General features: G+C 43.7%; 1 protein-coding gene across 6 annotated transcripts in view; it reads left to right on the top strand.

Moving 5' to 3' along the window:
* Positions 1 to 14,793, top strand: part of grin1a (glutamate receptor, ionotropic, N-methyl D-aspartate 1a) — a 124,025-nt gene that overhangs the window by 31,651 nt on the left and 77,581 nt on the right. For all 6 annotated transcript variants that reach the window (XM_079581239.1, XM_079581238.1, XM_079581237.1 and 3 more), the window contains exon 3: positions 3,039 to 3,215. In XM_079581239.1, coding sequence (XP_079437365.1) covers positions 3,039 to 3,215 — 177 coding nt within the window. The remainder of the gene's footprint in view (positions 1 to 3,038; positions 3,216 to 14,793) is intronic.

Raw genomic sequence — 14,793 nt, 5'->3', positions numbered from 1 at the left:
ACGAACGCAGTTGTGTTAGTGCATTTGCCCAAACATCCAGGAGGCTCCAGGTCTTGTCCACGGCTCATTGTTTGTAGCTTCCATCCAGTATTAGCGTTAGCAGCCGCGAAGGGATAACTTTTCCCACGGTGCCTTAGCTACGGTGGCTTGTTAAGCCCAAAAAGGCGCATGTTTCCCACAGTTGTTTCGGATCAACAGTGGTTTACATTCACACCTGGAGCGAACTGGACCAGAGTCCGTTTGGAGGCCGGACCGAGACCCCCTGAAAAAGTGGGTCTCGGTTCTTTTATCCGCAACAGGATTCGTTTGTTGTTTTCACACCTGAATAAAAAATCTGGACCAGCGTTCAAAACGAAACCCTGATCTGTTTAAAGTGGACCAAACAGTGCAGGTCTGAATACGCCCTTAGACTCAAAGCGCAAGTCCTTGTCAATAATAGTCTCGAAGTGCTTGTATTCGGAGATCGTTTTTTCCTGGATCACCTGGTGCCACTAGGGGGCGCCTTGCGGAAATCTATCAACATGTCCTTGGTCTTTGACACATTGAAAGACAAATGAAACTGTTAATCAATAAAATCAGGTGGTCAGGTGGTCTTAGATGATTGGATTTGCTGCACTGACTCCTATGTGACCACGGTACGCGGTCTGATCAAAAACAAAGTGTCCGGCTGGATTTAACTGTTGATCAGATCCAGGTCCAGCAATGGATTTCTTCTTCCCTGACGGACATTTTCCAAGATGGCGACGCCAGGATTCGTCGGGCTCGCGTTGTGAAAGAGTGTTTCTTCTTGATTTCACACTCCACTGTCCGTGCCTGCAGCGGGAGTCTGAAATATTCATGTCGGTGGGCGGTGAGCACAGTTTGGGCTGGAGGCGTTCTGGTCGGCTTCCACTCAACGGCTCTGGGCTAAAACTCGACACGCAGCAGAGAAGAAAACTGGTGGTGGATGGGGCTCGATCATCGACGACTGCCTTGGACGTCAGCGATCAGATTCACTGGCACTCTGGACTCTGGATTCTGACAAGATATACAAGTCCAAAAGAGAGGGACTGAACACAATGTTAGATTTGTTAAAGATTTTCTGCCTTCTGTTAAAGGGATGTTTCAGGATTTTTGACATAGGGTCTCCTTTCCTAGTTATCCAGAGTGTTGCTGATTTCTGGAGATATTTTTTTGTAATTCATGCAGTTCTTACATTTGAAGAGTTTCTCGGTGCTAGGCTAATGCTAGGCTAACACATTTCTACGATATCAGCGAGCCTGCATTGCAAACAGTCTGATCCGCTCCACAGAGCACCTGAGGCAAATCATTTTCTCCAAGTTACAAAATAAAAGTGCTCAATATACTTCAATGAGGTTACAGCCTCTAGGCCAGGGCAGCATATAATAAAGATGAACAGGTCCCGAGTAAAGGTCCCGAGTCCTGTGTGAAATGTAATGGCCTCTGTCTCCTCCTACGCAGCCTGTTCTTTAAAAGGGCAAAAAGGCGGGAAGCCCTGCTCTCACGGAGCTTGATTGACAGGTTCTGGAGCCAGTCAATGCACTGAAAATTTCAGGCTGATAAACAAAAACCAGTGTGGTTCAAAATATTTCACCTACACCAGCGTGGTCACATGGGTCACATGGGTCACATGGGTCACAGCGATTTTTAGAAAAAGAACAACTCTTTGGAGCCAGACTTTTAAGCCGTTCTTGGGACGTCTGAAGTCCCACTAGAATCAATGCTCCCAAGTGTCTCTTGGAGTCGCCTCTGGCCACCAGGGGGTGGTGTTTTGTGGCCATTTTTATGCTTTTTTCCAAGAAGCTTTTAGATTTGGGTAATGCCAAACTGGGAAAAATGGGTCCGGTGGGAGAAAAAGATCTTTATTTATATAGCGCCTTTTACAGACATGGTCACAAAGCTTTACATGAGACAACAGTACATTCACTCCATAGACCCTTTAACTGCTGACATCATCAGTGACATCATCTGGAGGCAGGAAGTGATCAAGAGAAATAAGATTAAACTAAAACTAGCGATTATAACAACTAAAAAATGTGGTTCTGTTGTGGTTAACCTCTTAACTCCCGCCTGACCCTAGAGGATCTTTTTCCTCACGTCATCAGATTTTTTTTCCAGCATTTTTTTGTTGGGTATTCAACTCATTTTTGTCATTTTTTGTCATTTTTTTGTCACATTTTTGTTGAGTTTTTGTTGAATTTTTGTCACTTTTTAGTTAAGTTTTTGTCACATTTTTGTCAGTTTTTTGTCAGTTTTTTGTCAGTTTTTTGTCACTTTTTTGTTGAATTTTTGTCACATTTTTGTCACATTTTTGTCACTTTTTTGTCACATTTTTGTCACTTTTTTGTCACACTTTTGTTGAATTTTTGTCACATTTTTGTCATTTTTTTGTCAATTTCTTGTGACATTTTTGCCACTTTTTCATCAATTTTTCATCACTTTTTCGTCAATGTTTCCTCACTTTTTTCTCACATTTCCATCATTGTTTGCGTCTCAGTTTTGTTGCTATTTTCACAGCTTTTTCCCCAGAAGCTTTTGGATTGGGGTAAAGCCAAACTGGAGAAAATGTGCTCGGTTCAGGTGGGAGTTAAGAGGTTCGGGTGCAAGAACAAGAGGAACGACATTTGAGACGATAAAATAAGGTTTACTTGATATTTCCAAAAACAGTTAGACATTTGTTTATCGTTACTATGACAACAGCTACAATGGAAATAGATAGGAATCTAACTCCCTGCCTCCAGCTAGGCCCAGAATGTGGGCAATTAAAGGGTCTATACTCTGGTGATAAACTATGACATCATTCATCCTTGCCTATTGTACATGTTTTAAGTGGTAGGGGAAAGCGGAGTACCCGGAGGAAACCTACACAGACACAGGGAGAACATGCAAACTCCACACAGAAAGGCAGTGTTAGCTTTAGCTTCGAGAGACGTTTCCTCCAGTGAACTTTTGCTCCTGACGCGATGCTTTTGCTTTTGGTTTTGAGACTTGAGAATCTCTTGTCTCACCCTGTCCCCATGTGCCGTGTGTCCGTCCAGAGCATCCACCTGTCGTTCCTGCGCACCGTCCCGCCGTACTCGCACCAGGCGCACGTGTGGTTCGACCTGATGCGGGAGTTCAACTGGAACCACATCATCCTGATCGTGAGCGACGACCACGAGGGCCGCGCCGCCCAGAAGAGGCTGGAGACGCTGCTGGAGGAGCGGGAGACCAAGGTGAGGCGCTGGGGGGAGGGGCCACCCGCGGGAGGTCTACCTGTGAGGGCGGAGAGGCCGAGGGGCGCAGGGGGCACGGGCCACGAACGGCCCACGAACGGTCCACAAACGGCCCACACTTCTTCAATTCGTTTGTCCCTGAAAGCTCAGTTTGCACGAGTTCAAGGCACACAAACATTTAGAGAAGCACAGGGAGATGTTGTGCTAGTTTTCTCTCCCTTAACATCTTCGCTTTTATGCCAGAGTATGAAAAAGACTTTGCTTAGTTTATGAAGAGATAAAAATAAAATAAAACCATACGTTTAAACCTGGCTCTGTCCATTATTTTTTATGAATAACGCATGAAATGGCAGAAAACTCATATTTATATCAGAAATGTTCATCAAAAGTTTCAATTTGATATCTTTAAATTCTTTTTTTGCCTTTAAATGCTGCAGGTGAATTGGGAAAAGTACTGGTATAAACATGCAAGAAAGAATATTACAAGTTTTTATGTTTCAAAACACAATAAATCAGCCCTGGCATCAGATATTAAAAGATCCCTCCCTACTGACGTGCAGGGGCGTAGCTTGCCATAAGGCAAGGCAGGCAGCTGCCAGGGCCCCCCAACAGTCAAGGATCCCCATGAACCAACCCGTTCTTCTGAAGCCTGCAGTTAACACTGGATATGCACAGTTTCCTAATGATTTTGATGATGCAGTTACATCATCTCTCTCACCATATATGGGCGGTTCCAGAGATGCCGTCGGTATCTATAATGCTGCGTCCACACCAAACGCGGCCGGCACCTCCGAGAGCGTCAGGTTTACATTTAAAATACATGGAGGGCGCGCCTCCGGGGGGCGTCAAGATGTCCCGCAGCGCCTCACGCGCCTCCTGTGCGCCTCCGTACGTTGTAGCTGAGCCACTGGGGCAGGTGCTTGGCCGGCCCTCAGATGTAAACAAGTCACGGAGGTTTAGCTTCTTTTTGAACCGGAGCTACAGCCGCTCTGGGACTTTTACAAAGACATCAGTGTTTCTTTATCTAAACACCCAGGATTAAAAGCGGCGACAAGAAAGGTTATTTCAGAGGCTGAATCTGCTGTGGGAATGTGTTTGGGCCTCGAGGAGCCTGTTGTAGCACCGGAGAAAGCTAATGCTAAGCTAAACCTCCGGTCCTCACGTGGAAACGAGAAATATGCTCAAATAAAGTCATTAAAGAACAATGATCTCACACTGAGCTGGGCTGATGTTGTAGTTTGTTACTCACATCATCTACAATGAGCTCCGGGAGAAAACCATAGCTTGTTAGCTCAGTTAGCTCAGTTAGCTCAGTTAGCTCAGTTAGCTCAGTTAGCTCGCATTGAGCTCCGGTTTTCTCCCATGACAACAAGCATTAAGCACTAATAACGTCAATGAATCCGTAACGACACAGAGCAGCTTCATGACGATCACACACTGAGCCGCCTTCACGCATCTGTGGTTTATTGCAGACTTTTAATCAACAATGAGCTGTAGCAGGTGTATTTTTCAGGCAACAGCTACTTCCAAGATGCTACAAACGCACTCTGAGCTGACGCGCGGCCAGAGCATCTTGACGCTCGGTGACATTTGTGACAAGCGTCTGACTTTAGTAAACACAAGCGTCCAACGACGGACTTGAGGCGCGTTTTTGACGCCCAACACGCGTTTGGTGTAGACGCAGCATAATGCTACTTTGGTATTCAAAATGGCCGCCATAACAACAAAAGTCACATGACTGAAAGGCATGTATTATCTTTAAACTCCCTCAGCTCCCACTGGATTCACATGACTCCACAGAGATGAATCGAAATAAAATCGAAATATAGTTTTTTTTCCTCAAAATCGTTCAGCCCTAAGAGAAATCTAAGGACAAACATTGAGTGTAGGTATATTTTTTGGTTTCCAGGCGAGTAATAGGAAAATCACAGTTTAATCTCTTTATAGCATTCACCATTTCCATCGATCACTTTGAAGGACCCACGTTTTAACCTTGCTTTTCCCAACAGTTCTCAAACTGTCGATTTTCATTTTGCGAACTGAGCTTTGACACAATCTGCACTTTTTAAACCCCCGCCGGACCCGCCCGGTGCCCCCCCTGCGCCCTCGAGCCTGTCAGCCCCGTGTGTGTTCTCTGCCACATCTCTCACCATTGTGTAAACACTGCTAACATTCAGAGAGGCATCAACAGCGTCTAATGTGCTGTATATCTGACTGAAGTGTCTATGTTTATTTGCCCATCTTCACGTTGCTTTTTGCCATAGTCTAAATTTATCCTGTGTCTTTCCACGTTGGGAGCCAAATGGCGGACATTAACACGGGGCCTTGCAAACCATCACGGAGGGAAATGGATGATTCGGGTGTGTGGAGATCTCTGCGGAGGCTACAGGGGGGCGGGTCGTGTGAATGTGGAATAGGAACGTCTTCAGTGCATCTGCGAAAATGACTTGGGCCGAGAGACAAATCCCGCGAGAACAAGACAAAACGAGATTTTGATATAATTTGCAATAATAAATAATCTTTTGTTCTTGTGTTTCACTTGTATGGAGCCAAAGTATTGCATTGTGATGAACCGATACACCTTTTTTGCTTCCGATACCGATACTGGGCTTTGAGGATCTGCCCGATATCCGGTATTTACCAACACCAAGAGACTTTCCTAATTTCATTTCCAATTTAAGTCAGTCTTTTCTCCATTTTAAGATCAATAAAGTCATATTTTATTGTCATGATGTTACAGATCAATAATAAATTGTATCTATTGAAAATACAAACACATGGCCACTATTAGGATCGAGGACGTCTCTGTGTTAGAGACTAAAGCTAACGCTAGCATCGAGGACGTCTCTGTGTTAGAGACTAAAGCTAACGCTAGCATCGAGGACGTCTCTGTGTTAGAGACTAAAGCTAACGCTAGCATCGAGGACGTCTCTGTGTTAGAGACTAAAGCTAACGCTAGCATCGAGGACGTCTCTGTGTTTGAGGTTAACGCTAACATTAGCATCGAGGACGTCTCTGTGTTTGAGGCTAACGCTAACATTAGCATCGAGGACGTCTCTGTGTTTGAGGCTAACGCTAACATTAGCATCGAGGACGTCTCTGTGTTTGAGGCTAACGCTAACATTAGCATCGAGGACGTCTCTGTGTTTGAGGCTAACGCTAACATTAGCATCGAGGACGTCTCTGTGTTTGAGGTTAGAGCTAACATTAGCATCAACGACGTCTCTGTGTTTGAGACTAACGCTAACATTAGCATCGAGGACGACTCTGTGTTTAAGACTAGCGCTAACATTAGCATCGAGGACGTCTCTGTGTTTAAGGCTAACGCTAACATTAGCATCGAGGACGTCTCTGTGTTTAAGACTAGAGCTAACATTAGCATCGAGGACGTCTCTGTGTTTAAGACTAGCGCTAACATTAGCATCGAGGACGACTCTGTGTTTAAGACTAGAGCTAACATTAGCATCGAGGACGTCTCTGTGTTTAAGACTAGAGCTAACATTAGCATCGAGGACGTCTCAGTGTTTAAGACTAGCGCTAACATTAGCATCAACGACGTCTCTGTGTTTGAGACTAACGCTAACATTAGCATCGAGGACGTCTGTGTTTGAGGCTAACGCTAACATTAGCATCGAGGACGTCTCTGTGTTTGAGGTTAGAGCTAACATTAGCATCAACGACGTCTCTGTGTTTGAGACTAACGCTAACATTAGCATCGAGGACGTCTCTGTGTTTGAGACTAACACTAACATTAGCATCGAGGACGTGTCTGTGTTTGAGGCTAACACTAACATTAGCATCGAGGACGTCTCTGTGTTTGAGACTAACGCTAACATTAGCATCGAGGACGTCTCTGTGTTTGAGGTTAACGCTAACATTAGCATCGAGGACGTCTCTGTGTTTGAGGCTAACGCTAACATTAGCATCGAGGACGTCTCTGTGTTTGAGGCTAACGCTAACATTAGCATCGAGGACGTCTCTGTGTTTGAGGCTAACGCTAACATTAGCATCGAGGACGTCTCTGTGTTTGAGACTAACGCTAACATTAGCATCGAGGACGTCTCTGTGTTTGAGACTAACACTAACATTAGCATCGAGGACGTGTCTGTGTTTGAGGCTAACACTAACATTAGCATCGAGGACGTCTCTGTGTTTGAGGCTAATGCTAACATTAGCATCGAGGACGTGTCTGTGTTTGAGACTAACACTAACATTAGCATCGAGGACGTCTCTGTGTTTGAGGTTAACGCTAACATTAGCATCGAGGACGTCTCTGTGTTTGAGCCTAACACTAACATTAGCATCGAGGACGTCTCTGTGTTTGAGGTTAACGCTAACATTATGTAGTGAGGTGGGGTAGGTGTCCCTGCGTTAAGCCAATAGCACGTAGGGGGCGCGCTATAAAGGGGGCTCTTCCCCATCACCTGCCCTCTCACCTCTCTGACGTCACACCTGCTGCGAGGCTTCGCTAGCGGCTAGTCTGGGGTTGCTGGGTTGTGCGTCGTGTCGGGAGCGTCAAGCCGGCGACGTAGGCTTAAGGCCATCAACTTTGTATGCAACTTCCATGCCTTGATGCGCTGCTGATGCCGGTCCGAGTGGTGCCGTATAGCTGGACGTGGTCCGGGGTCTGCGGGCTCGTAGGGTGTCTCGCTTCGCTTTCGCTACCTGGGTCTTGGCAGCACCATCATGCCTCCCCTGCCTGTATGTCTGTCCATTTGCTCTCCTCTGAACGTCCTGGATTCAGCTTTTAAAGAACGAAACAGCAACATGAACTTTTTAAGAAACCAAACTTAATTGGTGTAATAAAACAAAACAGTCTTTTGTAAATCATTTGCCTCTGCCCGGTCCTTTTTAACGAACTTGTGTGCCTTAGACTTGTTTTAAGGTATTTCCCAGTTATACTGGGTGGCGTTGTGGCAACCTATTTATTTTTATTTATTTTATAGTAACCTCCACTCTGCTACATTTGGCGTTGTCGGCAGGATAAAATGACTATGGGCATTGGCATATTGATTTTTTTAATGACGTGAGGTATTGTAGTGTGTGTGTGTGCACATAAAAATGTGATTGCCTGTTTCCTACAGCATTCGTTCTGCTAAGTTATCAGAGAAAAGACTGACATTCTTAGCCTTGTCCTGTGTGTGGTGTATAATTAGTGTGCATTATTTATTTGCTGTGTTTATTTTTTTGCACACTTGTGTTTTCATTTATCGGACCAAGGCGAAAAGAAATGTTTAAATTGATCTGTAGCGCTAAAGTTAAATGATGCTGTAACGAAATGTTTTGTTTGCAATACCTCATGTCAGAATGGGAAGAACTTTGGAAAAGTGTGAACAATCTTGATCCATGATCAGCGTTCATCGCTGCATGTTTTGTTTTCTGTAACTTACTGTTCTTAAAGGGAAACTCATTAAGTGGGAACATCGGCACACCTGTTGGGAGCTGGGTGTAGCTAATCAAGTAGGCTGATATTGAGTGTAGCTGATTTGTGAACGTTAAAGGGGAGGTATGGTGGGGCGTGGTGCGGTGTTCGAGAGGGGACGGCAGTGATGCACTTTGGCTGGACACTTTGGTCGGTAGTGTTGGTCATCGTTGCCAGTTTTTAACTTGTGGTCCAGGTCGGGGTGCTGCAGCGGCCATTGCATCAGTGGTGTCGAGCTTGGTCAGTTTTTATCCCCTAGGGAGTGGAGAGTTTAAAGACGCCCTTCCGCCTGCGTAACTTGGTTGTATGTCGTTCGTGTGTTAATCGTCGGGACGACGATTCAAATGGGAGGGAAGAATGTAGTGAGGTGGGGTAGGTGTCCCTGCGTTAAGCCAATAGCACGTAGGGGGCGCGCTATAAAGGGGGCTCTTCCCCATCACCTGCCCTCTCACCTCTCTGACGTCACACCTGCTGCGAGGCTTCGCTAGCGGCTAGTCTGGGGTTGCTGGGTTGTGCGTCGTGTCGGGAGCGTCAAGCCGGCGACGTAGGCTTAAGGCCATCAACTTTGTATGCAACTTCCATGCCTTGATGCGCTGCTGATGCCGGTCCGAGTGGTGCCGTATAGCTGGACGTGGTCCGGGGTCTGCGGGCTCGTAGGGTGTCTCGCTTCGCTTTCGCTACCTGGGTCTTGGCAGCACCATCATGCCTCCCCTGCCTGTATGTCTGTCCATTTGCTCTCCTCTGAACGTCCTGGATTCAGCTTTTAAAGAACGAAACAACAACATGAACTTTTTAAGAAACCAAACTTAATTGGTGTAATAAAACAAAACAGTCTTTTGTAAATCATTTGCCTCTGCCCGGTCCTTTTTAACGAACTTGTGTGCCTTAGACTTGTTTTAAGGTATTTCCCAGTTATACTGGGTGGCGTTGTGGCAACCTATTTATTTTTATTTATTTTATAGTAACCTCCACTCTGCTACAATTAGCATCGAGGACGTGTCTGTGTTTGAGGCTAACGCTAACATTAGTATCGAGGACGTGTCTGTGTTTGAGGCTAACGCTAACATTAGTATCGAGGACGTGTCTGTGTTTGAGGCTAACGCTAACATTAGCATCGAGGACGTGTCTGTGTTTGAGGCTAACGCTAACATTAGCATCGAGGACGCCTCTGTGTTTGAGGCTAACGCTAACATTAGCATCGAGGACGTGTCTGTGTTTGAGGCTAACGCTAACATTAGCATCGAGGACGTGTCTGTGTTTGAGGCTAACGCTAACACTAGCATCGAGGACGTGTCTGTGTTTGAGGCTAGCCCTCAGCTGAGAGTTGCGCCTCGTAGGTGCGCCTCGTAGACACTGGTATCGGTGCATCCCTAGCAAAAATGAAGAGATTCGCCTTTGTCAACAAACACACATTCCATCGTTTTCAGCAAAATGATGTGAAAAGCGGAAAACGATGGGTTCGGGAGATGAGATCACTCAACTGTAGCACTTGATCACTTGGGCGATGCTCACTTGAGACATGCTACTTCTCAAAAACGCTAATATGTCACAAACCTGCTCCCACCAACACTAGAAAGCGTTCATGAACTTTCTGAACTCAAGTCATTTTACTCATGTACTGTTGCTGTTCCAAACGTGGAGGCGATGGATTCATGTTTCCTTGTTCATGTCACTTCGGTGTCACGCAGTTTGTTTGTTTTTCAGGACTAAGATTAAAGGTTTTTTAAAACACTTTGTGAGCGTAAGCGGTCTGTTGTAGCCTGTCATCTTTCAGCGGGCGACAGGAGTTGTAATTTCTCTTTCGAGTGTCAGACTCTTTGCTGCTCTGAGTAGCCGGTGCCTGAGAGCTGTGACTTGCTGCTTCTTCCTTTCCTTGTTTTAATAGAATCGTAATATTAGATATAGCTGTGTTGAATGTGCCGATATTCTTTGTGTTTTGTCCCTAAACTTCTTCGAATGGGACGTTTTTTAATACATTTCAGCAAATCATGGGGGTAAAACACAAACCTGCTGCGCTGCCTTTAACCCCTTAACTCCCACCTGAACCGAGCGCATTTTCTCCAGTTTGGCTTTACCCCAGTCCAAAAGCTTCTGGAAAAAAGGTGAGAAAATAGCGACAGAACTGAGACGAAAGCAATGATGGAAATGTGACAAAAAAGTGAGAAAACATTGACAAAAAAGTGATGAAAAAGTGGCAAAAATGTCACAAAAAATTGATAAAAAATTTGACAAAATGTGACAAAAAAATTACAAAAAATTGTAAAAAAAAAAAAAAAAGACAAAACAGACAAAAATGTGACAAAAAAATTGATGAAAAAAGGACAAAAAATGGACAAAAAATTTACAAAAATTTACAAAAATGTGACAAAAAAATGACAGAAATGTGACAAAAAAATTACAAAAATATGATAAAAATTTGACAAAAAAATGACAAAAAAATGCCCAAAAAATGACAAAAATGTGATAAAAATGTGATAAAAATGTGATAAAAATGTGATAAAAATGTGATAAAAATGTGACAAAAAAATGACAAAAATGTGACAAAAAAATGACAGAAATGTGACAAAAAATGACAAAAAAATGTGAAAAAATGTGACAAAAAAATTACAAAAATATGATAAAAATTTGTCAAAAAAATGACAAATAAATGTCTGTGTTAGAGACTAAAGCTAACGCTAGCATCGAGGACGTGTCTGTGTTTGAGACTAACGCTAACATTAGCATCGAGGATGTGTCTGTGTTTGAGACTAACGCTAACATTAGCATCGAGGATGTGTCTGTGTTTGAGACTAACGCTAACATTAGCATCGAGGACGTGTATGTGTTTGAGACTAATGCTAACATTAGCATCGAGGACGTGTCTGAGTTTGATTTCACTTCCCTTTCGTCCGCGGGTTCCGTGAACGTGTCTATATTACACTTTGCGGCAGCAGGACGAACACAATGGGGACGTCTCCTCCGCCTTTGTTCCTCCGCGGTGCGACTCTCCCGGGCTCTGAGCGGTAATTGTGTGAAGTCTGAAATGAGTTCGGATTCGGAGGGTTTAATTAAATCGCGGGCGACAGATACGGCGACTCCAAACGCGGTGCGTGTGTTTGAAGGGAAAGCGGATTAGCAGGATCAGGGACGCCGTTACCGGGGGTAATGTCACAGAGGGCGGTGTTGGGGTTAATGTGGGGGGTACGGCAAAAACAAGGGGATTATTAACGTGCTTATGTGTGTTTTTTGTTTAGAGAGATTTACTTTGGATTTGCTTGTTTGAGCTTTTTGAAGTACCGTATTTTCCGGACTATAAGTCGCTCTGAAGTATAAGTCGCACCAGCCAGAAAATGCATAATGAAGAAAAAAACATATAAGTCACACCAGCCAGAAAATGCATAATGAAGAAAAAAACATATAAGTCACACCAGCCAGAAAATGCATAATGAAGAAAACAAAAACATATATAAGTCGCTCTGAAGTATAAGTCGCACCAGCCTTGGCGACTCCCAGTGCTCGGATTTGTAATTGCTCCGTTGACAAGCCTCTCCCGGCAGCACGTTGTTCAAGCTCTCATTTGCAAACTCGTTCCTCTCGCTTTTAGCCCTCGATTAGCTTGTTTTGTTTTCTTTATTGCAGTAAGAGTAACCTCCGCTTTTCGCCAGTCCCTCACAAGTTTCTCCCTCACTCCAACCTTTACCGTTTTTTGTTAAGTAAGTAAGTAAGTAGGGCTGCTGGATTGTAGAAAAAATAATAATCACGATTATTTTAGTAATAATTGAAATAGAAAAAATGATTGTTTGTTGCCTTAAAAAAAAATGACATCATGACATCATCACACAGCGCTAATGTTTTTAGGTCAAACCAAAGCCTGAGCCTTTAGCTGGTGAAATGCGAAGGGAACAGAAACAATCATCTCAGCGGCATGAAGTAATACGAGTTTGTTTGAGCTCCGTTGATCTGCTCCTGAAGAAGTTTCTTTTCTACTAAACAAAACCAGTGCCTGGGAAAAGGATGTCATTGTCGAGGCTTCTGAACAGCTGTTCTCCTTTCAGCACAAGGTGCGCTCTTAACAGTGGCGTTATCTAAGAGTTAGGTATAAAGAATATTAGTAGATATTATTTACAGTTCTGTCACTCTGCGCTGGTGTTTCAGCAACTTTTTGTGCTTTGGATGGACGAGCATTGAGGCCGCGCTGTTTTTGGATTTAGCTGTAGAGTTCCAACAATCCAGACCATTTTTCATGATATTTGTAGCACCACAGTGTATTCTGTGTTAAAGCTACGGACACAGGCTGTGGATCATTTGAAATCTGAGACTCTAAGCTTTCTGTAGGTGAAAACAGTTTAATTCTACATGAGAAATCTAAGCTAAACAGAGGCTAGTTTTGATCAAAATCACAGATTTTTTCTAGAAACGGAGATATTTCGTGTTTTATGGAACTCCTCTCTCCTCTTTGAACGTAACATTATGGAAAGAGGCTGAATGTTGTTGACACGTTTTGAAACATCAGATCGATCGCAGTCTGGTTCTGGGATTGAAGACTTTAACAGGATGTTTCTCAGTCGTCCTTGGACCGATTTTAACCATTTAAAAAAACTCAGAGAAATGTTAAAATCTCAACTGTTTCCATCTTTCCATATGAAGCTGCTCTGCTTTGTCAAACGTGCTCCAGAGATTCGCTACACAACGCCACGCCCCGTCAGAATAAAACAAAGAAAAGAAACACAATAATATATATACAAAATGTCCAGATCGTGACTTTTCACAAGTGTTTGATGGTCACTTACTTCAGTTCTGTTCATCACAGAGCTGCCAAATCCACACTAGAGCGTCTATATCGATATAATCGGTACTGGAGGTAAATGAACCCACATGAGACCACATAGGGCGTTTATTTATTTATCCTGAAACAGACTAGTAGTAGTAGTTTTATTCGGTCAGTTCATTCCTTTAAACGTAAATACATTTCTAATTCTTTGTGGACAACACGACCGAAAGGGTTTAGGCTGAAGTGAAAACTTATAACGCCTAACCCAGTTTACAGACTTCCACGAGAACATTAATAATGAACAATATCAAGTGTCAAACAGAAGAGAAATAAACATGTATCTGGAGTTAGTAACATACATTTCAATATTCCAACAAATATGTTACATACATTTGTTTTATGTTAATTTAGTTATTTTTTATTTATTTTTCTTACTTTATTCATCCTAAGCTTATATATTCTTGAATTTTAGTAGCTTTAAACAACTTTTTGAAAGCTTTGACTGTTTGGGACTGTTTGAACTGATCTTCCACAGATGAACACCTCTTACAGAAATACATCCACCCTTTTTATTCTTTTTCGCTTTTGCTTTTTTGAAAATAGCAGTTCCTCGGAGGTTATACTGACTTTTCCTGTGTTCAAAAAGCTCCTGGATGGGGGGAGGGAGAAGATTGTTAAATGCTTTGTACACTATTACTAATGTATTTAGATCAACAAGATCCTGGATTTTCAGTCGGCTCAGCTCTACAAAGACAGGGTTCGTCGGTGCATAGAAGTCTGCTTTAGTGATAGTTCTTATTGCCTTTTTTTGGAGTAGGAAAATAGGATGAGTATTGGATTTATAATTGTTTCCCCGTATTTCCAGGCCATAATTTAGGTAAGGAAGTATGAGGGAGCTATACAGTTATACTACAGAGATGAAATGGCCGGACTGCATGACCCAACATGATAAACTCCGATGCTTTCAGACTGTGATTCCCCTCCTGTCCTGGTCTGTATTTCCGAGATGAGGAGCTGAACTGAGACCGAATCCATGTGAGAATATCTTTGTCAACGCGCGACCAATTTACACCAACCATCGAACAACACGGCGATTGAAAGTTGAACGGAAACGACGCCTCTTGTTTTCAGGAACCGCCGCCGCGTGAAGGCACCGAGTCACGTCCCGCGTCCTCCGAGACAAAACCGTCCTCCGTAAATTGGAGTTCACGGCGGATTCCGCGGCGAAGCTCCCGGTTTGAGAGTCAATCACAGGCAATTTCACCGACGCTTTCTCCGTCATTATACGGGTCTGCAAATGACGCTCGTTTATGTCTGATTACAGCTCGTGATGATAATTGCTCTGAAAACGGAGAGGCCCCCGAGAGGTGATAATAACGCTCGAAATAGGGCGTCGCCATGGTAAT

The sequence above is a fragment of the Gobius niger genome (assembly GCF_951799975.1).
Source record: "Gobius niger genome assembly, chromosome: 22".
Classification (NCBI taxonomy): Eukaryota; Metazoa; Chordata; class Actinopteri; order Gobiiformes; family Gobiidae; genus Gobius; species Gobius niger.
Note: the sequence above shows the minus strand (reverse complement) of the source record. Positions and strands in the feature narration are given on the sequence as shown.